The sequence below is a fragment of the Schistocerca americana genome, chromosome 8, assembly GCF_021461395.2.
Source record: "Schistocerca americana isolate TAMUIC-IGC-003095 chromosome 8, iqSchAmer2.1, whole genome shotgun sequence".
NCBI classification, from domain to species: Eukaryota; Metazoa; Arthropoda; class Insecta; order Orthoptera; family Acrididae; genus Schistocerca; species Schistocerca americana.
The window spans coordinates 385,589,714-385,616,744 of NC_060126.1; the positions used below are offsets into that span (position 1 = coordinate 385,589,714).

The 27,031-nt window shown below is 42.1% G+C and overlaps 1 protein-coding gene across 5 annotated transcripts in view; it reads right to left on the reverse strand.

Moving 5' to 3' along the window:
- The window catches only part of LOC124545060 (cell cycle checkpoint protein RAD1-like), a 59,760-nt gene that overhangs the window by 2,582 nt on the left and 30,147 nt on the right, over window positions 1–27,031 (reverse strand). For all 5 annotated transcript variants that reach the window (XM_047123858.1, XM_047123855.1, XM_047123857.1 and 2 more), the window contains 2 exons: window positions 26,661–26,725; window positions 7,218–7,359 (listed from right to left, as the gene is read on the reverse strand). In XM_047123858.1, coding sequence (XP_046979814.1) covers window positions 7,218–7,359; window positions 26,661–26,725 — 207 coding nt within the window. The remainder of the gene's footprint in view (window positions 1–7,217; window positions 7,360–26,660; window positions 26,726–27,031) is intronic.

The window sequence follows — 27,031 nt, forward strand, 5'->3', positions numbered from 1 at the left end:
AATAGAAACACATTGCACATGTCACTGGATAGAAGAAAGTTCGAAGTTTTATGTTCACACACACACACACACACACACACACTATATCGTACACTCAACATGAGCACCATGCATTGCTTGAGAAACTTCAAAATGGCAGACCATTTCCTCCAAGCACAAATCATAAGGTCCCTGTTTACTGAAAATTCAATTTCTCAGCTCCTCAAGAGTAGTTGCCATAGGTGGGACAAACAGTCTGTCTTATGTACCTACACAGAAAAAGAAAAAAAAAAATTGCAAGGCGTTAGGTCTGGTGACCTGGGGGGTCAAAAGCAATTTATTTTTTCATGTCAGAAGCATCACCAAGTTACATGTTAAAGCGAGTAGAACATTCACATATAAAATACATACAAAAAAATGTAACATTGCCAAATGCAATAAAAAAGATCTTGTTGTCCACCTCTTTCAATCCAACATTGTGTGATGGTGTTGATAAAATATCGCAGCACTTAAAGATGAAAGTGAGGTGAGCCACTGTCATGCATTAAAATGAAATCATTAGAATCTTCATGAAGTTGACGTTCCAAGCCCTCCTCTTCTGAGGTGCTCCATGTGAACATATCTTGGATAAGCTCAACATTTTCACCTTAGATGCATGGCTGACCAGTGCTCTTCCTTTTGCATACAGACCTTTATATGCCAGTCATAAATCTGCTTGTGCAGAGGCAGCTTCTTGCTGACTCAATGGCAGAATGCACGTTGCAGTTGAACAGTGGACTGACTTTGTGCAGAACTCCAACAAATACAATGATTTCTCTTGTGGGGTAGTTGCCATGTTAGTAAAAACAAACAAGAGCACAGCCATGTCAAAACTTTGAACCTTCCTCTATCCAGTGACATGAGCACTGTGTTTCTATCTGCTCTAGTTTGTCTGTAATAGGCAATCAAGATCTGCTCTTTCTTTTTTAATCAACTTGTACTTATGTTTTGACTTAACTGTGTCACTGCTGTAATAAATGGGGAAAACCTTAACCTTTTTTTTTTAGTCATCAGTCTTTGACTGGTTTGATGGAGTATGCCATGAATTCCTCTCCAACTCAGAGTAGCACTTGCAATCTACATCCTCAATTATTTGCAGGATGCATTGCAATCTCTGTCTTCTTCTACAGTTTTTACACTCTACAGTTCCCTCTAGTGCCATGGACGGCATTCCGATATCTTAACAGATGTTGTAATAAGCTGTACCTTCTTGTTTTCAGTGTTTTCCGTTTATTCCTTTCCTCCCTGATTCTGCATAGAACCTCTTCATTACTTACCTTATCAATCCACCTAATTTTCAACATTCGTCTGTAGCACCACATCTCAAATCCTTCAATTCTCTTCTGTTCAGGTTTTCCCACAGTCCACGTTTCACCACCACACAATGCTGTGTTCCAAATGTACATTCTCAGAAATTTCTTCCTCAGATTAAGGCCTATCTTTGATACTAGTAGATTCCTCTCGGCCAGGAATGCTCTTTTTCCCAGTGTTAGTCTGCTTTTGATGTCCTCCTTGCTCCGTCCATCATGGGTTATTTCACTACCTATGTAGCAGAATTCCTTAACTTCATCTACTTTCTGACAATCAATCATTATGTCAAGATTTTTGCTGTTCTCATTACTCTTATCTTTCTTCAATTAACTCTCAATCCATATTCTGTGCTCAGGAGACTGTTTATTCCATTCAGCAGATCATTTAATTCTTCTTCACTTTCACTGAGCATAGCAATGTCATCAGTGAATCTTTTCATTGATATCCTTTCACCCTGAATTTTAATTCTGCTCTTGAACCTTTCTTTTATTTCCATTACTGCTTCCTTTGATGTGCATATTGAACAGTAGGGGCGAAAGACTACATCCCTGTCTTGCACCCTTTTTCATCCAAGTACTTCGTTCTTGATCTTCCACTCTTACTATTCCCTTTTGGCGCTTGTATATTTTTTATATTACCCATCTCTCCCTATAGCTTACCCCGATTTTACTCAAAATTTCATACACCTTGCTCCATTTGGCACTGATACATCCTATGAACGTGTCTTTATTTTTCTTTACTCTTGCTTCCATTATTAACTGTAATGTTAGAACTACTCCACTGGTGTCTTTACTTTTCATAAAGCCAAACTGATTGTCATCAAACACATGCTCAGTTTTCTTTTCCATTCTTCTTTATACTATTCTTGTCAGCAACTCAGATGTATGAGCTGTTAAGTTGATTGTATGATAATTCTTGCACTTGTCAACTCTTTCAGTCTTCAGAATTGTGTGGATGATATTTTTCCAAAAGTCGGATGGTGTATTGACAGACTCGCACATTCCCCCAGTGATTTTAGGAATTCTGATGGAATGTTATCCATCCTTTCTGTCTTATTTAATCTTAAATCTTCCAATGCTCTCTCAAATTCTGAATCTAATACTAGATCCCTTGTCTCTTCCCTATCGACTTCTGCTTCTTCTTCTTCTTCTTCTTCAATCACAGCAAACAAGTCTTCCCCCTCACAGAGGCCTTCAATGTACTCTTTCCATCTACCCACTCTCTCCTCTCTCTAGACTATGCAAACAGATTTCTTTCATCTACAAGATACAGGATACATAACAAAAGGAAATAATGTCTGGATGGGTATAAGAAATAAAATGTGACACGATCTGTTGCCTTGATCAAGAAAGAGAGACTACATAATGTCTGAACAGAAATTAATAATGGAGTGAACCAAGATTCAAATTCAAAAAGGTACAGTTATGTAATTAAAAAGAAACATAGACTGGTAGAAGGAAGTTACATGGGGGAGCATAGAAGCAGTAAGGGAAGTGGTGCAAGAACAGTAAGAATAGAAGAGTAATGAGATGACAGAACACAATCGTAAAGGGGAAATGGAGATCAATAAGAAGTAATAAAAGAGAAATGGGAGATATATGCAACAAAAAATAAGATCTGGTCTACAGTGAGACTACATAAATGATGGAAACAAAAAATTTCCACCTATGAAGACTGGACAACTGTAAGGGATGTTGTTGTTGTTGTGGTCTTCAGTCCTGAGACTGGTTTGATGCAGCTCTCCATGCTACTCTATCCTGTGCAAGCTTTTTCATCTCCCAGTACCTACTGCAGCCTACATCCTTCTGAATCTGCTTAGTGTATTCATCTCTTGGTCTCCCTCTACGATTTTTACCCTCCACGCTGCCCTCCAATACTAAATTGGTGATCCCTTGATGCCTCAGACAATGTCCTACCAAACGATCCCTTCTTCTGGTCAAGTTGTGCCACAAATTTCTCTTCTCCCCAATTCTATTCAATACCTCCTCATTAGTTATATGATCTACCCATCTAATCTTCAGCATTCTTCTGTAGCACCACATTTCAAAAGATTCTATTCTCTTCTTGTCCAAACTATTTATCCATGTTTCACTTCCATACATGGCTACGCTCCATACAAATACTTTCAGAAAAGACTTACTGACACTTAAATCAATACACGATGTTAACAAATTTCTCTTCTTCAGAAACGCTTTCCTGGCCATTGCCAGCCTACATTTTATATCGTCTCTACTTCGACCATCATCAGTTATTTTGCTCCCCAAATAGCAAAACTCCTTCACTACTTTAAGTGCCTCATTTCCTAATCTAATTCCCTCAGCATCACCCGACTTAATTAGACTACATTCCATTATCCTTGTTTTGCTTTTGTTGATATTCATCTTATATCCTCCTTTCAAGACACTGTCCTTTCCATTCAACTGCTCTTCCAAGTCCTTTGCTGTCTCTGACAGAATTACAATGTCATCGGCGAACCTCAAAGTTTTTATTTCTTCTCCATGAATTTTAATACCTACTCTGAATTTTTCTTTTGTTTCCTTTACTGCTTGCTCAATATACAGATTGAACAACATCGGGGAGAGGCTACAACCCTGTCTTACTCCCTTCCCAACCACTGCTTCCCTTTCATGTCCCTCGACTCTTATAACTGCCATCTGATTTCTGTACAAATTGTAAATAGCCTTTCGCTCCCTGTATTTTACCCCTGCCACCTTAAGAATTTGAAAGAGAGTATTCCAGTCAACATTGTCAAAAGCTTTCTCTAAGTCTACAAATGCTAGAAACGTAGGTTTGCCTTTCCTTAATCTTTCTTCTAAGATAAGTCGTAAGGTCAATATTGCCTCACGTGTTTCTACGGAATCCAAACTGATCTTCCCCGAGGTTGCCTTCTACTAGTTTTTCCATTTGTCTGTAAAGAATTCGTGTTAGTATTTTGCAACTGTGACTTATTAAACTGATAGTTCGGTAATTTTCACATCTGTCAACACCTGCTTTCTTTGGGATTGGAATTATTATATTCTTCTTGAAGTCTGAGGGTATTTCGCCTGTTTCATACATCTTGCTCACCAGATGGTAGATTTTTGTCTGGACTGGCTCTCCCAAGGCCGTCAGTAGTTCCAATGGAATGTTGTCTACTCCGGGGGCCTTGTTTCGACTCAGGTCTTTCAGTGCTCTGTCAAACTCTTCACGCAGTATCACATCTCCCATTTCATCTTCATCTACATCCTCTTCCATTTCCATAATATTGTCCTCAAGTACATCGCCCTTGTATAGACCCTCTATATACTCCTTCCACCTTTCTGCTTTCGATTCTTTGCTTAGAACTGGGTTTCCATCTGAGCTCTTGATATTCATACAAGTCGTTCTCTTATCTCCAAAGGTCTCTTTAATTTTCCTGTAGGCAGTATCTATCTTACCCCTAGTGAGATAGGCCTCTACATCCTTACATTTGTCCTCTAGCCATCCCTGCTTAGCCATTTTGCACTTCCTGTCGATCTCATTTTTGAGACGTTTGTATTCCTTTTTGCCTGCTTCATTTACTGCATTTTTATATTTTCTCCTTTCATCAATTAAATTCAATATTTCTTCTGTTACCCAAGGATTTCTACTAGCCCTCGTCTTTTTACCTATTTGATCCTCTGCTGCCTTCACTACTTCATCCCTCAAAGCTACCCATTCTTCTTCTGCTGTATTTATTTCCCCCATTCCTGTCAATTGCTCCCTTATGCTCTCCCTGAATCTCTGTACAACCTCTGGTTCTTTCAGTTTATCCAGGTCCCATCTCCTTAAATTCCCACCTTTTTGCAGCTTCTTCAGTTTTAATCTACAGGTCATAACCAATAGATTGTGGTCAGAGTCCACATCTGCCCCTGGAAATGTCTTACAATTTAAAACCTGGTTCCTAAATCTCTGTCTTACCATTATATAATCTATCTCATACCTTTTAGTATCTCCAGGGTTCTTCCATGTATACAACCTTCTTTCATGATTCTTAAACCAAGTGTTAGTTATGATAATGTTGTGCTCTGTGCAAAATTCTACCAGGCGGCTTCCTCTTTCATTTCTGTCCCCAAATCCATATTCACCTACTATGTTTCCTTCTCTCCCTTTTCCTACACTCGAATTCCAGTCACCCATGACTATTAAATTTTTGTCTCTCTTCACAATCTGAATAATTTCTTTTATTTCATCATACATTTCTTCAATTTCTTCGTCATCTGCAGAGCTAGTTGGCATATAAACTTGTACTACTGTAGTAGGTGTGGGCTTCGTATCTATCTTGGCCACAATAATGCGTTCACTATGCTGTTTGTAGTAGCTTACCCGCATTCCTATTTTCCTATTCATTATTAAACCTACTCCTGCATTACCCTATTTGATTTTGTGTTTATAACCCCGTAGTCACCTGACCAGAAGTCTTGTTCCTCCTGCCACCGAACTTCACTAATTCCCACTATATCTAACTTTAACCTATCCATTTCCCTTCTTAAATTTTCTAACCTACCTGCCCGATTAAGGGATCTGACATTCCACGCTCCGATCCGTAGAACGCCAGTTTTCTTTCTCCTGATAACGACATCCTCTTGAGTAGTCCCCGCCCGGAGATCCGAATGGGGGGACTATTTTACCTCCGGAATATTTTACCCAAGAGGACACCATCATCATTTAATCATACAGTAAAGCTGCATGCCCTCGGGAAAAATTACGGCTGTAGTTTCCCCTTGCTTTCAGCCATTCGCAGTACCAGCACAGCAAGGCCGTTTTGGTTATTGTTACAAGGCCAGAACAGTCAATCATCCAGACTGTTGCCCTTGCAACTACTGAAAAGGCTGCTGCCCCTCTTCAGGAACCACACGTTTGACTGGCCTCTCAACAGATACCCCTCCGTTGTGGTTGCACCTACGGTACGGCTATCTGTATCGCTGAGGCACGCAAGCCTCCCCACCAACGGCAAGGTCCATGGTTCATGGGGGGGAAGAGATGTTATATAATACATAAACTGGTATGATACTGTTCTACATTCCTGGCATCATGGTAGACACTGCCAAATTACTTCTTGTTCTCCATACTGGGAGAAAAGGATAAATAGAGTCTTTTACCCCATTAGACTTCGAATTCTTATCCTTTGTTTAACCACCACCACAATCATTTCGGTAAGTTTATTCACAACCATGTTTTGTCCTGCTTACAATCCTTACATTAGTTTGTCTTTTCTAATCCTTCAGATCTCTATTTGATACCTACAGTAACTCCTAAGGGATTTGGATCTCACATATCATGTTTTGACTCTTCTGTTTTTCACAGGTCCACTTGATCTAAAATGATTTAATCTCTCTCTGTCTTATTCTCTTCCACTTTCCATGACTTTTTATCATCTTCCTCTCACTCAGAAGCAAGAAATTTTCCATCACAGAAACTGATATCTTTTACAGTGTGACTGGAATCTTTATTGCCAACTGCTTTTCTTAGTTCTGCGTTCTCAAAAGATTTTTGTAACACACATGCACATCAAGTTCACTAAACTGATGGTAAAGTAACAAGTAACCACTTGCTTTCTATTCCGTTTCCTACTGCGATGGCAGTAACAATTTTTACATTCTGTTAGAAACTGTTTAAGAAAAAACCAAAAAAGATTATGGATTTGCAAATGGAAACTACAACTATCGGCAACAGGCCAATTAATTTAATACTATACAAACTGTGCAGTCACTCTTGAAAGGCAAATGATAGGGAAATGTTTTCATAATTATTACACGACTGTTGTAAAATAATATAGTGGGAAAATTTTGTACTAATTTCAATAAAAACTAATAATGACAGAAGAATTTAGGTCATTTTAATTTAACCATTTCATTTATTAGTTTTTCTAACAATAAATTTGTACTTACAAAGTACTCAATGAAACAAGTGTACTTGTCTGCAGGAACCATATACTGCAAACAAAGGAGCCCACGATCATCTATTCGAACTGAGACTTTACGGGAGACAGTCAATGGTTTCAGCAGAGACTTGATGAAAGAATACCTGTACCTGCAATTAAAAACAGTATTTGTGCTTTGATAATCATGTTACTGAAATTAAAGGCTTCAGTTTCTGATAATATCTCAACATTGATAGTTTGACTTAACAGGGACAAAGGCTGAAATGGAAACTGTGTCATAAAAAAAGATCATCCTGGTTACTGACATACGCCATGTAGGGGAAAACCGTGGTAATTGCATAACAACTGTCATTAGACAAGAGGTGAAAGAAATTGCATATTTCCAAATCTCGTCAGTTCTGTTGTATTCTAATTAATAATGGCATCAGCAGCCAAAGCCTCAAAAACACAATTCCTGAATTTGTCATACATACATTCACTACGCTTGTGCATATTCGTGAAGTGCACACAGAAACTGAGAGCCTGAAACAGTCTTTCATGGTTTTATTAACATACAACTATCTGTATTTTAAATAAGATATTAGTGTAGAACTAGTTTCAGTAATCACAATTCAGTGTTCCAGCAACTTGAATGCATATTTTCACGCACTATGTATTACTGTCACTACTAAATATAAATATACATCAGTATTTCTCCTGCTTTCATACAACAAAAGTTAAGCATTAGATGACGATGATGAATAAATGTTGTGTGGTACAGCCAGTGAGATAGTCTTTCAATTTGACTGCCTTCAGAATATTACTAATTAATTTTTGTTACTTAGTCAATCCAGCAGCTTCTCACTTGGCCTCAAAAAGTACTTTAGACTCTGTTTCAGACCTTCTGATCCCAGAAAAATCAGAGGGAGTAATTGAGAATCGATCCTGGAACCTCTAGTTACTACCTAGTAAGCACAACCTTGAGACACTGTATTGGTTAGTAAATATTCTGATCTGACCAGGGATTAAGGTAGTTTCCCTTGGCAGCAAAGTAAATACAGCAAAAATGTCCCCTGTAATCCCCCTGAAATACATTCCCAATTGAGAGATATAAGTTCCTCCTAACCCCTTTGGCATATGAAAATACTAAAGAAAAAAAACACACAATTACCATAAACCCAATGGTTGCAGAGAGTACTTCATATATGCCCTCAAACAGCCTGCCCTCTTCTCCAAGGGCAGGAAATGAGGAATGAAAACATATGACTGATCACCATGTGTGGAATATGGCTTTCAATATGCGCTGACTTGAAATATAGCACAAGCACTAAAGAAATCACCAAACTGTCACACAGAGTCTAATTACAAGGACAATTTAATACCAGACAACAGAGGCTGAAGATTCTGTTCTGTAAACAAACTAATAGAAGCTGTGATAGAAGATGAGCTTCTACTTAAAAAGCATATGAAACAGCAACATCTGACTCTCATACACCATGTATCTTCATGCCCAGTGTTTGGAATAATGTTTTCTTCCCCAGTATGTATGCCTTCTATTTGTGGGATTTGATTTATGAAAATTTGGAAGCTCAAGATTAACTTTACTTTTTAATTGTATATGCAACATTCCTGTGTTTGATTTTTTGTTTTGTCAAATAGTGAGCTGACACACCTATTTACTCACAAATACTGTTAGGGTTCTGTAACATGTTCCATAGACAATTCATTATAACAAAATACAAATGAAACATAATGTCCTAAATTCTTAGGTTTTAATATTAACTGAGAGTCACATGTTGAATATCTCTTCTTAAATGATTGAGCTCTGCAACTTTTGCTTTATAGATAATAGGAGGCCTTTGGAGCTGAAAATGTCAAGATCATTTTCTTTGCCAACCGTCACTCGCTAATGTCTTATACCATTTTATGGGTAACTTTTAATTACGGAAGGAAACATTCATTGTAGAGACCTGCTTCATCAGGATTGAGGATAATATGTGGTGCCCACTTCAGAGCCTCTTTAAACAGCTGGATACACTGACAAACAGCATCACAGCACCTCACCAAGTATGTTGTCAGTTGCAACTCAAAAACCGCAATAGTATTTCTCAAATAAATTACTGGAAGTAGAAAGGACTCATTCTGCCCACCACTAAGCCATATTGTGGCACAGATAGGAGAGGACATAAAAAGGACAATTCTGATAGAACATGAATAATTTAGGAATACACGAGACCACTCACCGACAAGCAGAACTGCTGAGTCATGAAAAGGCACACATGAAAGAGAGAGAAAACTTGCTAGCCTTTTCTGAAAGCTAGCATGTTTTTTTTTTTTTTTTTTTTTTTTTTTCCTGCTTGTGTATGCTTATCGACGACTCAATGCTTCTAAAATTTGGTGAGTGCTCTCCTAAATTACAGCATCTGCATAACATGTGAGGCATTTGTGCCAATGCATACTTCATAGAACTTTGTACTAATATTTGTGTGCCAGAATGAGATTTTCACTCTGCAGCGGAGTGTGCGCTGATATGAAACTTCCTGGCAGATTAAAACTGTGTGCCCGACCGAGACTCGAACTCGGGAACTTTGCCTTTCGCGGGCAAGTGCTCTACCAACTGAGCTACCGAAGCACGACTCACGCCCGCTACTCACAGGTACTGGCAGAAGTAAAGCTGTGAGTACCGGGCGCGAGTCGTGCTTCGGTAGCTCAGTTGGTAGAGCACTTGCCCGCGAAAGGCAAAGGTCCCGAGTTCGAGTCTCGGTCGGGCACACCGTTTTAATCTGCCAGGAAGTTTCAATATTTGTGTGTGTGTGTGTGTGTGTGTGTGTGTGTGTGTGTGTTTGAGAGAGGGGGGCAGTGACTTCTTTACCCAACCATCCCAGCATTTACTTAATTAATTTACAGAAGCTATGTAAAGCCTAAATAAGGGTAACTGAATAGGGACTTGTATTCCAGGGACCCATGTGTGAACCTTGCAAAACATCATTAATTATTTCACTTCAGCAGCCTAAAAACTCTCTCCTGCTTCCATCAGCTGAATTATTTACCATAACTTATATATACTTTTTGTTAAATGTGACGCAAACTATCCTTTGCTAAACCATCAATTCCATGCAACTGGAGTCATTGTAACACACAAAAAAAAAAAAAAAATACCTTTGGAAAAGAAGCAAGGCCGGGAGGACTGTGGAATTGAAGGATGTATTGGAGGAGATATTGTTTGCTACCCAGTTCAGAGAATCATGTGTTGGGTGAGAGTCTCCATGTGGTATTGTTTGTGAAACACATTTTTAAGTTTATCACAGTGTGCTCAGCAGCATTGATAAGAGTGCACAATTAACCAGTGCTTGTTTCTGCACAAAAAGCTATGCATTAGTTGCAGGGAAATTGGTATGTGACTAAGCTGTTTTCACAGGTGGCTCTGTCTCTGATCAGATAGGATAAACCATTGTTGTTTTCACTTGTTTCATTAATTTAATGAGTAAATTTCAAAGGCTGTGAATAAAAGCATCAAAAGATTTTTGAAGAGGTCTCTCCTAGATGTGTGGATATCTACATTTAACTTTCAAAGAATAAATATTATTTCACCAGAAAAAGATTAAATATGGAATAGGGACTGACAGTATGCAACATTTTGAATGAACTTAATGGATGTTGACAGGGGCAGTTTCAGTAAGAGTTAAAATTGTGAAAAACAACCCTGACTAATTTAAATATGTTAGTTCCATATGGAAATGGTGGCCTTAGCGAGAGAACTAATGAGGATCAAAATGCAGTGGCAGTTGAGAAACAAGGCAGGGACTCAATCTATGTTAGTATATTGAAGACAGTTTACAGCAGTACTAAGCCATCCATTAGACTTCATCAGGATAGTAGGAAATTCATAATTGAAAGAAGAATCGGACAAGGAGATTCTGAATCACCAGTACTATTCTCAGCAGTCCTAGAGGACGTTTACAGCCTAAACTGGGAAAATGAAGAAGCACCACATGGTAATTAAAGATACTGAACCATCTACACATTGCAGATAGGATTGTTCTGTTTACCTTTAAGGCACATAAACTTCAAGACTGAATGAAGGAACATAACAGCACAACTTTCAAAGCAAGGCTGAAGGTGAATTATAACAAGACTGAAATAAGATATAATCAACACACTAAAAATATAGTAATACAAATAAACAATAAAGTCATAGAACCAAGTTGCTAAGATTTTTTTCATTTTGGGCAATTTAAGACAACACAGTCAACAACAGATGAATAAAAGTGGGCTGGAGTGATTTTGGTAAACTAAACAGAGTTTTCAAAACAAAATTCCAAAAAGCCTCAAAAGTAAGGTTTATAATCAGTATGCATTACCATTTTTGAGTTATGTTAGCAAGGCATGGGCTTGAAGCATGAGCGTGTGTGTGTGTGTGTGTGTGTGTGTGTGTGTGTGTGTGTGTGTAGTGGAGGAGGGGAGGGGAGGGGAGGGGGGGGGGGTACATTCAAAGACGAGGGATTTTATAAGCAAGCAATCAAGAGAGACTTGATGGGGGCTGCTAACAGGAAGCAAATAAATGGATTAGGGAACAAACTGCAGTGGACGATATGATTAGTACTATAATGCAAATTAAATGGATGTGGAAGACACAAAACCAGGTGAATGGATGGCAGATGGATCAAGGAAGTTCTTAGATGGATTATAAGATACAAGAAAAGACCAAGAAAACAGCCTAATGGAAGGTGACTAGATGATAATAAGGAACTACACTGTAGGAACAGACTTCTAGAGCTGAAGACCATAATGCATAGAAAGGCATAGAGAGACCTGGAAGGATAAAAGAATAGGGTTTAATGTCCTTTCAATGATGAGATCATTAGAGATTGAGCACCAACTGGAATTAAGAAAGGATGGAGAAGGAAGTTGGCTGCATGTTTTTCAAAAGAATAATACTAGCATCTGGCTTTAGGAAACCCTCAGAAAACTGAAATCTAGAGAAATATACATTTAAGCTTTTGGCCATAAGGCCTCCTTCTTCCAAAGTAGAAAGCACCAGGGACACGGTGGTGTACATTTACACACAAACGCAACGGACGCACATGACGACTGTAACCAGCGACACGGTGGTGAGTAGCAATCCATCCTTTTCATAATACTGTTGTTATTCCATCCTGGACTTCCCATTGTTCAAATAGTAATAGTTGTTACCCACAAATGTATGGGACCATTTAAGGCAATGGTGGGGAAAAAGTGCTAACCTACAAGTGTATATTCTGAAACATTAATTTCTAGCTGTACATACAGAACTACTTTTGGCCAGCAAGTGGTGCATACGAAAACACAGCAGATAATGTGAAGTCTAATACTTGCTAAACTGAGAGTAAAAACAATGGAAAGTCCAGGTCGAAATATTAACAATTATGAAAAAGAATAGAGTGCTACTCACTGTAGAGATGACACAATGAGTTGCAGACATGTTCAACGAAAAGCTGTTACACACTGAACTTTTGGCGAAAGCCTTCTTCAGAAAAGAAGAAAACACACACATTCACACAAGCAGGCACACCTCACACAAAAACATGACCACTATCTTTGACTGTTCTGTTGAATGAACGTAGCCATTGGGAGTTGGGCAGTAAAGGGAGAACAGTAGCTGGGTACAGGTGGGGGAGAGAAAAGCATTGTCTGGCGGAGTAAGCTGGGACTAGAAGGCGGCAGGACAAGGCTGCAGCATCGGAAAGCTGCTGAAGAGGCGGTAGACAAAATTAAGAGCAGAAAAGGAGAGGAGCATGGAGGGGAAAAGGCTGGTGGGGGAATTGGCGGAGAGAGGCACACAATAAACGTGACGAGAGGGAGGTGATAGGGCAGAAGGGATGTAAACCGTTGTGTGGAGAATGTGTGGAAAGTAGATTAACACAGATTAACGAAGGAATAATTTCAGGAGCAGAGAATGCGTTGTTAGGGTAACTCCCACCCGGACAGTTCAGTACAGCTGGTGTGGAGGGGAGGATCCAGAGGGCCTGTGTTGTGAAGCAGCCACTGAAATCAAGCATGTCACATACAGCTGCATGTTGTGCCACAAGGTGGTCCACTTTGCTCTTGGCCACAGTTTGATAGTGGCCATTCATTCTGGTGGATAGCTGGATGGTAGTCATACCAATATAAAAAGGTGTGCATGACTGCAGAAGAGCTGATATATGACATAGCTGCTTGCACAGGTGGCTCGGCCTCTGATGGGACAGGATAATTCTGTGACAGGACTGGAATAGAATGTGCTGGATGGGTGGATTGGGCAGGTCTTGCAACTGGCTTCCGACAGCAATGTAATCTCTGGGGCAAGGGGCTAGGATTGGGAGTGGCATAGGGATGGACTAGGATACTGCAGAGGTTGGGTGGGTGAAGGAACACCACTTTAGGAGGTGTAGGTGGGATCTCAGGTACGATGTCCCTCATTTCAGGGTTTGATGACAGATAATCAAAGCTCTGACAACAGATGTGGTTCAGTTGTTCCAGTCTACATCTATATACATACAATGTACGCCACTGTAAGGTGCATGTTGGAGGGTACCCTGTACCACTACCAGTCATTTCCTTTCCTGTTCAACTTGCAAATAGAGCAAGGGAAAAACAAATGTAAATCTGCCTCCATATGAGCCCTAATTTCTCATATCTTATCATCATTGTCCTTATGTAAAATGTTTATTGGCAGCAGTAAAATCATTCTACAGTCAGCTTCAAACTTCAGTTCTCTAGCTTTTTTTCAATAGTGTTCCTCAAATAGATCATCACCTTCCGACAGGGATTCCCATTTGAGTTCCTGAAGCATCTCTACAATACTAATGTGTTGTTCAAACCTACTGGTAACAAATATAGCAGCTCACCTCTAAACAACTTCAATATTTTCCTTTGCTCTAACCTGGTATGGATCCCAAGCACTCTAGTAGTACTCAAGAGAAGGCTGCAGCAGTATCCTATATGTGGTCTACTTTACAAATGGATCACACTTTCTCAAAAGTCTCCCAATAAACCAAAGTCAACCATTCACCTTCCCTATGCTCACATGCTCATGTTATTTCATATCAGTCTGCAATGTAACAATGTGACTGTTTCAAGGAGGACACTACTAATGCTGTATCCAGACATTATGGGTTTGTCTTTCCTGCTCATCTGCATTAACTTACATTTTTTCTAAATTTTCATCACACAAACTAGAAATTTTGTCTAAGTCATATTGTATCCTCCTACAGTCACTCAACTTTGACACCTTCCTGTACATCAAAGCATCATCGACAAACAACTACAGATTGCTGCCCAACTTGTCTGCCAGATTATATAGGTATATTGAAAACAATAGCAGCCCTATCACACTTACCTAGGGCACTCCTGATGACACTTTTGTCATTTGCCATCTAGGACAACATACTAGGTTCTATTTCTTCAGAAGTCTTCGAGACACTTGCATATCTGGGAAGCTATTCTGTATGCTCATACCTTCATTAACAGTTTGCAGTGAGAGATCTTGGTTCAAATGGCTCTGAGCACTATGGGACTTAACTTCTGAGGTCATTAGTCCCCTAGGACTTAGAACTACTTAAACCTAACTAACCTAAGGACATCACACACATCCATGCCCGAGGCAGGATTCGAACCTGCGACCGTAGCGGTCGCGCGGTTCCAGACTGTAGCGCCTAGAACCGCTCTGCCACTTCGGCCGGCTGTGAGGGATCTTGTCAAAAGCTTTTAGGAAATCTGGAAATATGGAATCTGCCTGCTGTACTTCAGTGATTTATTAACTTTCATAACCATAGTCGCTATGATGACATCATTATCACTAATCCCCGTCTGGCCTGTTTGTAGCTATGAAGTCTAAGATATTTTCATTATGTGTGGGCTGCCAGTTGAAGTGATGGTCAGATTGGAGGGGGAGGGGGGAAGATCATGATGGGTTTTTTGTATGAACTGGGAGGGGCAAGGTTCAATGTTGGAATTACGTTGGCTCTGGTTGGAGGGATTGGTGGCAAAGAAGTGTTTCCATTGCAGGGACATCGAGAAAGAGAGTAGGTCTCTGACAAGTCCAACATGGTGACATTTGGGAATAGAGCTGAAGGTGAGGCCTTGGATAGGGCTGAAACTTCTATGGGACTGAGGATTTTGGTGGAAATGTTAACAGTGTTCTGGGATCGTTTTGACTCTGGATTTAGTGGAGTGTTGGTAGGGAGTTTAGGGGGATCTGCAAGTTGAAGTGGTCAGCTAGACAGGGTCTGGGTGCTATGAGGGATTCACGAGGGGGAACACAGTGGATAGAATAGGGGTTGGATAGTGGTGCCCCAAGGCAGCTGTAGGATGTCAGCAGGTTGGATAACGTATGCAGATGGTGTCTGCAATGCTCTTTCAGATGTTGCAGAGCAAGGAATTCAGTTTCAGACATATGATATATGTGACTGCTTGTGTGACTGTTTGTGTCCTATCAGTCTTTTCTTATGTGTCGACAGAAGTGCCGACACAGTGCGGTTTGAAGAAGCCGATATGCACGCGTTAACCCACGCAGGCTAGAGATAAGTCTGAAACAGGATACGTAATGAATGCTATAAAGGTAAGTACGTAGCTTCTGGAATACTTAACTTTAATCCATCATTTGTATACATCGTTCTTGACGATACAAGGGAGACTCTGTAGATACATGCAATGTTACTAATGGCGCCTTGCTAGGTCGTAGACATTGACTTAGCTGAAGGCTATTCTAACTATCTGCTCTGCAAATGAGCGAGGCTTCGCCAGTGTGCATCGCTAGCGAAGTCGTCCGTACAACTGGGGCGAGTGCTAGTTCGTCTCTCTAGACCTGCCGTGTGGTGGCGGCGCTCGGTCTGCTATCACTGAAAGTGGCGACACGCGGGTCCGACATGTACTAATGGACTGCGGCCGATTTAAAGCTACCACCTAGCAAGTGTGGTGTCTGGCGGTGACACCACATTTTCATTTAAGATCAACAGCAACCTATCCTCTTCACAACTGTTAAACTGACAGTTAGCACTTTCTTCTACTGTCTGGACTGTAGTTAAGCAATAATAAAACTCCTATGAGCAAAACCGATCTTCTTGATTAGTTGAAGTGTAGAGTCCATTTTAGTTTGTTATCCAGCTGAAACCCATGTCACTTTAGACATAATAACAGTGTTTTATTTAGTATAATCTTTGTTGCTTACCCCTGCTTACAGTACATCATCTTTCATTGTTTTAAACAGCACAATGGGAGTATCGTACGATTAAAACTTACACTGTTGCTATAGACCTGCTCGGAGCCTGATCAGATATTATTTGGACAGTGTCTAGTCAGTTTGGGACAATGATGATGCTAGGTATTATAGTCTGCAGCATCCATACTATATACATACAGGTGAGTGTAGTTAAAAGCAGTGAAATATTGATCAAAGAGAAGAATCCAAAACAAAATAGCAGACACACGTGGCTGGCAGATCACAAATCAATGACAGGATGTGCCAGCATCTCCATAACACACTAAAATCGGCAGTCTAAAAGCTCAGACTGGAGTATAGACGGTATGAACATAATTTTAAATGTCTTACCACACTAGTATTGGCATCACCTAGAACAGAGGGCAGGTACCATCTTACATTGTTGTCCTTATGAGAATACAGTACATACTCTGTCACAATGAGACTTCTGAATTTGTATGCTGATAGAGCCACAAACAGAAGGCTCTTCTGTGAGAGCATAAAGTTAGGTGTAAGTGAACTGTGTCCTAGATGGAAATTGATGAGTGTGACTTTATCCCATCTCTGTGAACAGAAGAAGGAATGCAAATGCTGGTTAATTTAATTTCACAACTGCTAGCCTGCTGGCCTACACCTTCCGGCACTTATTTTCCTAGTGGTGCACGACTTTCCGGCTCAGCAGTGAGACAGTGGTCTGCATTGACTCAGTTGCCTGAATAGGCCTTGCTACATTAGCTTACTCGTTTCACAGTTGCTACATCAGCTTACTTGTTTCTCTTTATTCCCATGTGTTCCTGCCTCCTCCCCCAACTGTTGTCACAGGAAAATGAGTCCTGTATGTTATTATATCATTTTCTCTGCTGAGTACATTTTCTGGAACGTTCGAAGAGCTTTAAGAACAATGAAGGAGGTGACACACTCCTTCCCTTGATCACATCACACCTTGTCTGCTCCAATGCCTTTGGGACTGGGTACATCACTACATTATACAATGTAAATTTATTTGGTAGGCAGACCCTGCAGAGTACAATTGGGTAAAACCACTGTGTAGCCAAGGTAGTTTCCTCATTTGATCCGTTGCTATGCATGATGCAAAAATTATGGTGCTATTTCATATAAACTGTTCAAGAAAAGGTTTACACCAATCTTGTACCTTCTACAGTTGATGTTTTCTATTGGAAAGTTTTTTCTCAGCACTCTTTTTACCACAGGAAATTGCTAAAAACAGTTGCTTGTACTGGAAATAAAATTAACATGCATTCGTAACAAAGTTGAATGCAGTGTGCTATGTCTCCAAACCTGAAAAGCACAAAGTCACTTCTGTACAGTGTTCAGTCTGTCAACATGCCTCCGAAGGGAGCAATACCAAAACTTCTTGTCATTCATAAATTGCATTTGTTCATAAACAATACTTGCCTGTATTTATGTACATTTTGTTACTAATTATGTTTATTTCTGACTTGAATAAATATGAAGAATTTCTATGGAAGTTATGTAATCTGTGAAAATATAGTGCATTTTACTGGTCCATTACAGGCTCAATACTGTAACGACAGGCTAGGAAAAGCCAGAGGGAAGTCCATCTGGGTTAAGGAGGCAAAAGCAGGGCAATGGCAAAGGAGGTCCTGAAGAGAGCCCACAGACAGCAGACAAAGCTCCAGTCAGGAGTTAGCCTCATAGTGAGCACACAGCAGTTTAGATACAAGACTAAAATTTATACAGTTGATGGAATTATTGCCTCAGGTGGTCATTGCCTTTACTGGGGACATGGAGTGCTCAAATAGTGCCCCATGACAGCTGTTAATTAGAAGAGGAGCCACTCGTGAATCCTATAAACACTGAGGTTAAAATCATATAGTATGATTCATCACCTCCATGCAATATATTGTTTTCATTAATATTGTAAATCACACTTACTGTGTGTTCTTTTGCCAATGCAGTTTAATTTACATCTGCATACATACTGTTATGTCCGCCCCCAGTAGCCGAGTCATCAGCGCGACTGAATGTCAACCCTACGGGCCCGGGTTCGATTCCCGGCTGGGTCTGAGATTTTCTCCGCTCAGGGAATGGGCGATGTGTTGTCCTAATCATCATCATTTCATCCCCATCGACACGCAAATTGCCGAAGTGGCATCAAATAGAAAGACTTGCACCCAGCAAACGGTCTACCCAATGGGAGGCCCTAGTCACACGACATATACGTTTATTTTACATGCTGTTATTGCCCCAAGTCATGCAACTTGCAACAGGTTCCTAAAATTTACTTTAGCATCACAATTATAATTAAAAACTGCAAAATTTTCTTAACAAAGACTACAAGAGGTTTGCATTATCCTGAAAAACAGTTTACAAATTGAATGTAGTTAAGTTGCACTGGCAGCTAGTTGTGCAATGTTGTAACAGATTATAAATTTCATGAAAGATAACAATTAATCTAAAAGTAACTTAAGTCTGACAATAAAATTTAACAAACATGAAAGATACATGACTAAACTGTGTTTAGCACTTCACTGTCAGCAAATTGTGGCAAGCGTATGTTCATTTACATGTATTTGTGATTAGGGGATGTCTGTGTATAGAAAGCAGGATTGCAGATTAACTTCCTCAATTACTTCAAATGGAATGTTTTTGTAACTGTTAATGTGAGGAAGTGATGTTCTAGTTAATTACTGTCTCATATTAAAGTGCACAATCAATACTACAGATAAAAGTGGACTCAACAGCTCTCTTATGATATACTTCATTGAGACAGTCAATTCATTGAAATTCTGGGTGTAATTATTACCAGTTCTTTACTCACTATTGATTGATTGACTGATTAATTGAGAGGGGTTATGGGACAAAATGGTGAGGCAATCAGGAAGTTAGTCACAGAAGAAAGAGGATCCGCTAAAAGTGGACAGATCCAGTCACTAGAGCCAAATTATAAAATAATGATGATTACACACACACACACACACACACACACACACACACAGTAAAAGGCATAAAAGGTGAGACCAAATCTAAAAACTGGAAAAAAGGGGAATCCTTCCATGGGGGAGTGGTCATGGGGTTACACACTGAGAAGACTGGAAAAGAGGTCCCAACCACAACCACCTTGTCTCTGCTCCAAGACCTGGAAATAAAAACCATTTTCATGGAGGAAACCAAGGACTACTTCAACCATCCGTGAATTGTCTGCTAATACTAAATTTAAGGAATCTGGAAGACTATACTTAGCTCAAAGGGCCAAAAGAAGGGGACATTCCATCAATATGTGGGGTACTGTCATTCTGGCTCCGAGAGGAGAGGAAGGAAGAGTGCCAAACTGCAGTAAACTCTTCAATTGTGCGGAATTTATTACTGTGAGCAGTAGCAGATCAAATGTCATTCCACCTACAGCTGGAATCATGAAAGGAAATGGCAGGTAAGTAGCTGCTTCTCTAGCCAAACGGTCAGGCAGTTAATTCCCCGGGATGCCTACATGACTTGGGACCCTAAGAAAGACAATTGAACAGGCGGCATGGCCAAGGGCAGAGAGAAGGCCACAGATAGCAGAGACCAAAGGGTGATGAGAGTAGCATCAGTCGACAGCCTGCAGGCTGTTCATTGAGCCTGAACAAATTAAAACACTGTGGAGGACTCTGCGAATGGCTAGAAGTTCTGCTGTGAACACACTACATGATCCCGGTTATGTAAGGTGTTCTAAGCCAGCATCAGACGTGAAAGTGTATCCCATCTTATCGATTGTCTTAGAACCATCAGTGTAAAAGATGGCGGCACCCTGGAACTCTGCAAGGATGACACACACAAGATGTCAGAAAATCATAGGAGCTGGAATAGTTTGGTCCTAATCCACAGTCTAGGCACCATCTGGGGGGGTGTGAGGGGACTGGGGTTTGGGAGGAAAGGCACGAGGTGCATTCCAGTGAGTGAAGATGGAGGTCCCGACAGAGGAAAGTCAGACGCATGCCAAGTGGCAATCCCACTTGTAGGCGAGTGTCAGGGGGAGACATGCCCCGATGGCAAAGAGCACAGGGTACACGGGATGGTCAAGGAATTGGCGAATGGTGATTGCATAAGAAACCAGGAGTTGGCACTGTCGTAAATGTAGAGGGGAATCCCCGCTTCTGTGAGGAGGCTATCAACGGGACTAATGCGAAAGGCACCAATTGACAGACGCACCCCACAATGGTGAACAGGGTCAAGCAGTTTCAAAGTGGAAGGAGCCGCTGAGCAATAAATCTGACTTCCATAATCTAGTCTGGACAAGACCAGAGCACTGTAAATATGGAGAAGAGTAGCATGGGCATGGTCTGCACCCCCAGATGTATGGGCCAGGCAGTGGAGAGCATTAAGCTTCCGCATGCACATAATCTTTAGGTGGCGAATATGGTGCAGCCATGTCAGCTTGTTGTCAAAAATAAGGCCCAAGAACTGGGACTATGCTACAATGTCGAGGAGCTAGTCACCTAAATAAAGTTCTGGATCGGGTTCTACTGTGGATCGATCACAAAAAATGCGTAACCCGCGTTTTGGAAGGGAGAAAACTGGTTGCCATGGGAGGTGGCCCATACAGAGGCCTGTTGGATAGCATCTCGGAGCCGACACTCAGCAGATGTTACAGAGTGCAAGTTGCACCAGATGCAAAAACCCTCGACATATGACACCGGGATAACCTGAGGCCCACCGGAGGTTACAAGCTCATTGATGGCAATGAAGAAGAGTATGACACTTAGTACACAACCCTGTGGGATACAATTCTCCTGAATCCAAGGGGCGCTGAGTGAAGTGCCAACTCGAACCCAGAAGAGCTGGTGAGATAAAAACTCACAGATAAAAATTGGAAGGGGACCACGGAAGCCCCAGTCATGGAGGGTAACTAAAATATGATGGTGCCAAGCCATGTCATATGCCCTGTGTAGGCCAAAGAAGACCGTGACAAGGTGCCAGCAGCGAGTAAAAGTCTGTCAGATGGCTGTTTCCAATCTGAGTAAATGGTCAGTTGGAGATCGTCTTGCCTGGAAGCCATACTGATATGGGGACAAAAGGCCCCGAGATTCGAGTACTCAACATAATCTGAAGCTAACCATCCTCTCAATCAGTTTACAAAGTACATTCATCAGGCTAATTGAGCGGTAGCTGTCGAGGGACTTTAGGTTCTTTCCAGACTTAAGGACGGGGAGGACTATATTGTCTCGCCATTACGATGGAAAAGCACCGTGAGCCAAATGCAGTTGAAGACCCTGAGGAGATGTTGCCTCTGGGGAATGTCCAAGTGTTGGATCATTTGGTTGTCGATGGAATCCAGGCCTGGGGCCATGTCTCGTAAAGAGGTAAGAGGCTGCGAGAATTCCCATTCAGTGAATGGTTCATTATAGGGCTCAGCATGTTGCAGTATGAAACAGAGGGGGGTCTGTTCAACTCTGTGTTTCTGACGGAGAAAGGTAGCAGGAGAGGAAGAGGACACCAATGCTGTTGCAAAGTGTGTTGCAAGGTGTTCTGCAAGGACCAATGGATCAGTGCACAGAGTACCTTGGAGATTAAACACTGGACAGTTGACTGTCACTGGCGGCCCAGAAGGCTATGGAGCTTGGACCAAACCTGCAATAAAGAGGCATATGTCCCCATGGAGGAAACATAACACTCCTAGCATTCCTTTTTACTCTGCTTAGTAAGGCAACGAGCCTTAGCACAGAGACGCTTACAATCGAAGAGACTGGTCTGTGAAGGATGTCACTCAAATGGCTGCAGTGCCCATCAGCAGTCCTAGACAGCAACTGTGACATCCTTGGTCCACTGCGGTACCATCAAGGATGAGGGGATACCTGTGGATAGGGGGCAGCAGTGCCAGCAGCATGAAGAACAGTGCCAGAGACGCCCTGCATGATTGCATCAGTGGAATTTGAAATGGAGGTGTCAAAGTGCACAGCAAACATATATAAAGGCCAACTGGCCCTGTGGAGTGCCCAACATGGGATTCAGTCTGCCTGGCGGCGGCAGGGGAACAACAAAATCACCGGAAAGTGGTCACTGACACAAAGGTCATCATGGGAGACCAATGTAGGGAAGCCACGACGGCAGGGGAGGAGATCGTGAGATCGATAGCAGTGAAGGTGCCGTGAGTGGCACTGAAGTGGGCAGGGGAACCCTCATTTAGGAGACACAAATTGAGGTCCTTAATAAGTTGGTCAATTAGGAGACCCCTACTCGTTGAAGTGACATTCCTCCACAGAGGGTGGTGGGCATTGAAGTCCCCAAGGAGGAGAAACAGGGGCAGGATTGCTAGATTAAGGTAGACAGTGCAACATAAGGAAGTGGCCTACTTGGAGGGAGGTAGACATTGCAAATGGTCATTGCCAGAGTCGTTTTCACTTGAACCACTATTGCTTCCAGGTTGGTACGTAGGGGGATCCTGTCTCTAATGACATCAGAGGAGGAGGAGGATGTTAGTGTTTAACGTCCCGTCGACAACGAGGTCATTAGAGACGGTCTAATGACATCAGAGCAAACCAAAGTGCAGACCCCACCAGAAGCTACCCCGGGGCCGGCACAGTTCCGACAGAACGCCCAATAACCATGAAATCTTGGAGAGTGGTCATTAGTGGAAATGCATTTCCTGAAGAATAAGACAGAAAGCAGAATAGGAGGAGACAAGACGTATTTCCGGTAGGTGACAACAGTATCCATTGCAATTCCACAGGATAATCGTGTGAAGAGAGTCCAAGTTAGACATAAAGAAGCCGAGAGGGGGTCATGTCAGTCGATCAGTAGTTGTCACTGACAAGGATGGGGTGACATCCAAAAATAAGATGTAGACTCAGGTTGTGAGGGGAGAGATTGCACCTCCGGGATGGGGGGGGGGGTCTTGTATTGGGACTTTTTTCTTCTTCTTCTTCTTCTTCTTCTTCTTCTTCTCCTCCTCCTCCTCCTCCTCTTTTGAAGGTGACAGGGCACCGAGAGAGTACAGGTGTCGGCCAGATCTGGAACCAAAAGAAAGCGGGTGACCTTGGGGCACACAGATGGTGCATCTTATGGCCAAGTGGGGGTAGGAGTCTTCCAGCCGGGGGTAGGAGGAGGAAATGAAGTAACAGAGGCATAAGTTGAAGATAGTGACACTGGGTGGAGTCTCTCACACTTTTGGCGAGCCTCAGCATAAGACAGGCAATCAAGAGACCTGTATTCTTGGATCTTGTTTTCTCTCTTGTAAGCTGGACAATCTGGCGAGCGAGGGGAGTGGCGGTCAGCACAACTGACACATTACACAGTTGGCAGAACGCAGACTTACCTCATGGAGTGGGCGCTCACAGTCACCATATGGAGAGTCCGCTGTACAGCAGAAAGACGTATGACCTATACTCAAGCACCGTATAGGTGGAGGGACGTGCGGCTTCGTGTCACATCTGTAGCACTGACCTCCTCTGGAAGGGTATCCCCCCCCCCCCCCCACTTCCCTCTCCTCAAGCCAGAATGTAAGCATCAGTATCAGTTTGGTTGTCTTTAGACACATCGAACAAAATGAACATCACGCTACTCCAGATTAGCCCGGAGTTCCTCATCAGTTTGCAGGATGCAGTCCCCACAAAATCATTCCCTGGACCATTTTCAGAGATTGGTAAGGAGAATAGACACTGGGGCATAGCCAAGATAATCACAGGCACGAAGTGCTGCAGATTGGGTGGCAGCAGCAGCTTTGATCACTAGGGAGCCTGACCACATCTTACTCAGTGACTCCACTTCACAAAACTTGTTCTCGATATTTTCCACAAAAAACAATGGCTTTTTGGTGGATTTGTGTCCCCATCCGTCCTCGTACAGATGAGCTAGTGGGGAAAATGTTTGATGCCATGATGGAGAGCCTAGCCCTTCTCACATGGTGTAGCCAGGGAAGGGAAGATTGCTGGGTCACATGAAGCAGCATTCAATGATCCTTCACCATGCAAAGAGACAGCCATTTGAGACTGGCCAGATTTTTGCAGCTTCATACACTTTATGCGCCAAGCATCCGCCCTGATACCACTCGCTCCGACCAGGGGTTCTCCCCATGGGCTGTCTCGCACAGCAGCCATTGCCTGGAGTTCCAATGTTCCAAGAAGACAAGCAACCACTCCTTGGCATACATTGGGAGGGAATAGCTCAGGTATCAGCAGTGTGATCCCTGTATTGTCAGGGGGCTCAGCTATATGGACACGTAACAGCCCCACCACACGGACTGGCTACACATGCTGGCTGACCAAGCAGGGTGGAAGGGGGCTACAGCAGGGGAGGGATAGGGGAAAGAAGTGGGGAGAGGAATCCATGCCGTAGATGCTAGGGAAGGAATTCTTCTCCAAATGGCTCACACTAAAAACAGGAAATTTTGATGTGGAGGTCAAACCTCAAACGGGGACATAAACGCCAAAAAGGATGAAAGAACAGGCAGAAGGAACAAAACTGCAAGCCGAAACCAGGTGGATATAAATCAGAATGCTGAGAGAGGGGAAGGGTGGGGTTATGGGGAAGGAGCATAGCTATGGGGAGAGGCCCAGGTGAAGGAAATGCAGCCAGGGAAGGAAGAATTGGCTGCAGTAGCTCGAACCCCGAGTGTGCCACACACAAACTCACAAAAGAACCGTGAGCACCTGGGTGGTTCTTTACTCACTAAAAATCATTCGCAAATCAGACTGGCGACACTAATTTTATCTTGCAACAATTTGTATAACTATTAAAGTTTCTTTAATCATTAAAAACTGCTTGAAATTGTTCATAAACAATAACTGCCTTTATTTTATGTATATTTTGTTACTATTTATGTTTATTTCTGACTGTAATGAATATGAGTGATTTTTATAGATGTAATGTAATCTGTCAAAATACTGTACAGTTTACTGGTACATGTACAGCCTCGATACTTAGAACTTCAACAGTAGGGTTCATTTCAGCAGATACACTATGTGATCACAAGTATCTGGACACCCCCCCCCCCCCCCCCCAAAAACGTATGTTTTCCATATTAGGTGCATTGTGCTGCCACCTACTGCCAGGCACTCCATATCAGCGACCTTAGTAGTCATTAGGCACTGTGTGAGAGCAGAATGGGGCACTCCGCGGAACTCATGGACTTCGAATGTGCTCAGGTGATTGGGTGTCACTTGTGTCATACGTCTGTACACGAGAGTTCCACAGTCCTAAACATCCCTAAGTCCACTGTTTCCAGTGTGATAGTGAAGTGGGAATGTGAAGGGACATGTACAGCATAAAATCATACAAGCCGACCTCATCTGTTGACTGACAGAGACCGCCAAAAATTGAAGAGGGCCGCAATGTGTAAACACACAGACATCTATCCAGACCACCACACAAGAATTCCAAACTGCATCATGATCCACTGCAAGTACTATGACAGTTAGGCGGGAGGTGAGAAAACTTGGATTTCATGGTCGAGTGGCTGCTCATAAGCCACACATCACGCCGGTAAATGCCGAATGATGCCTATCTTGGTGTAAGGAGTGTAAAGATTGGATGATTGAACAGTGGAAAAACATTGTGTGTTGTGACGAATCACAGTATGCAATGTGGCGATCCGATGGCAGGGTGTGGGTATAGCGAATGCCCGGTGAACGTCATCTGCCAGCGTGTGTATTGCCAAAAGTAAAATTCAGAGAGCAATTAGGAGATGGCGATTGCATCTTTCCACACAATCGGGCACCTGTTCGTAATGCACAGCCTGTGGTGGAGGGGTTACACAACAATAACATCCCTGTAATGGACTGGCCTGCAGCGAGTCCTGACTTGAATCCTATAGAACACCTTTGGGATGTTTCGGAGTGCCGACTTCGTGCCAGGTCTCAACAACCGACATCGATACATCTCCTCAGTGCTGCACTCCTTGGAGAATGGACTGTCATTCCTTAAGAAACCTTCCAGCACCTGACTGAACGTATGCCTGTGAGAGTGGAAGCTGTCATCAAGCCTAAGAGTGGGCCAACACCATACTGAATTCCAGCATTCCCAATGAAGGGCACCACGAACTTGTAAGTCATTTTCAGCCAAGTGTCCGGATACTTTAGATCACATAGTGTATAACATGCCACCCCATTCAGTAAAGTCCTGCCTCCTGGAGGTATGTTTTCAGGAGATGGATATAATGTGCTCATGCTTTATTGTCTCTAAAGTCAAACCCATTGCTGAAATGTTGACTGTAGGGCTGGACTGTACTTGCCAAAGTGGCTGGTGCGTGCATGCGTTCATCACCCCCCCCCCCCCCCCCACACACACACACTTGCTTACCTTGAAACAGTAGTTGTGGTGCAGTTGAAAGATTCAATCATGTCACTATCCTTGGAAATGTCAACCTGAAAATGGAAAGAAAAAAGTTTCCAATCCAAAATGGTGAAGTCTTCACAATAATTTTCATAAATAAATGTTTCAAGTAATGCCAGATATAAATAAACATGATTCACTCACTCTCTCTCTCTCTCTCTCTCTGCGTTCAGTAGACGCTATCAAGAATCAAAACCTTCAGGGAAGTGGAAAGGTGAGTCTAGTCATACATGAACATAAGATAAAGAAACCAGACAAACTTAAACTGTCTACCGTATATACCGCTTAATGCTATTCGGACTTACAACATCTAAATTTAATCGAGAAAATTAGAAAGA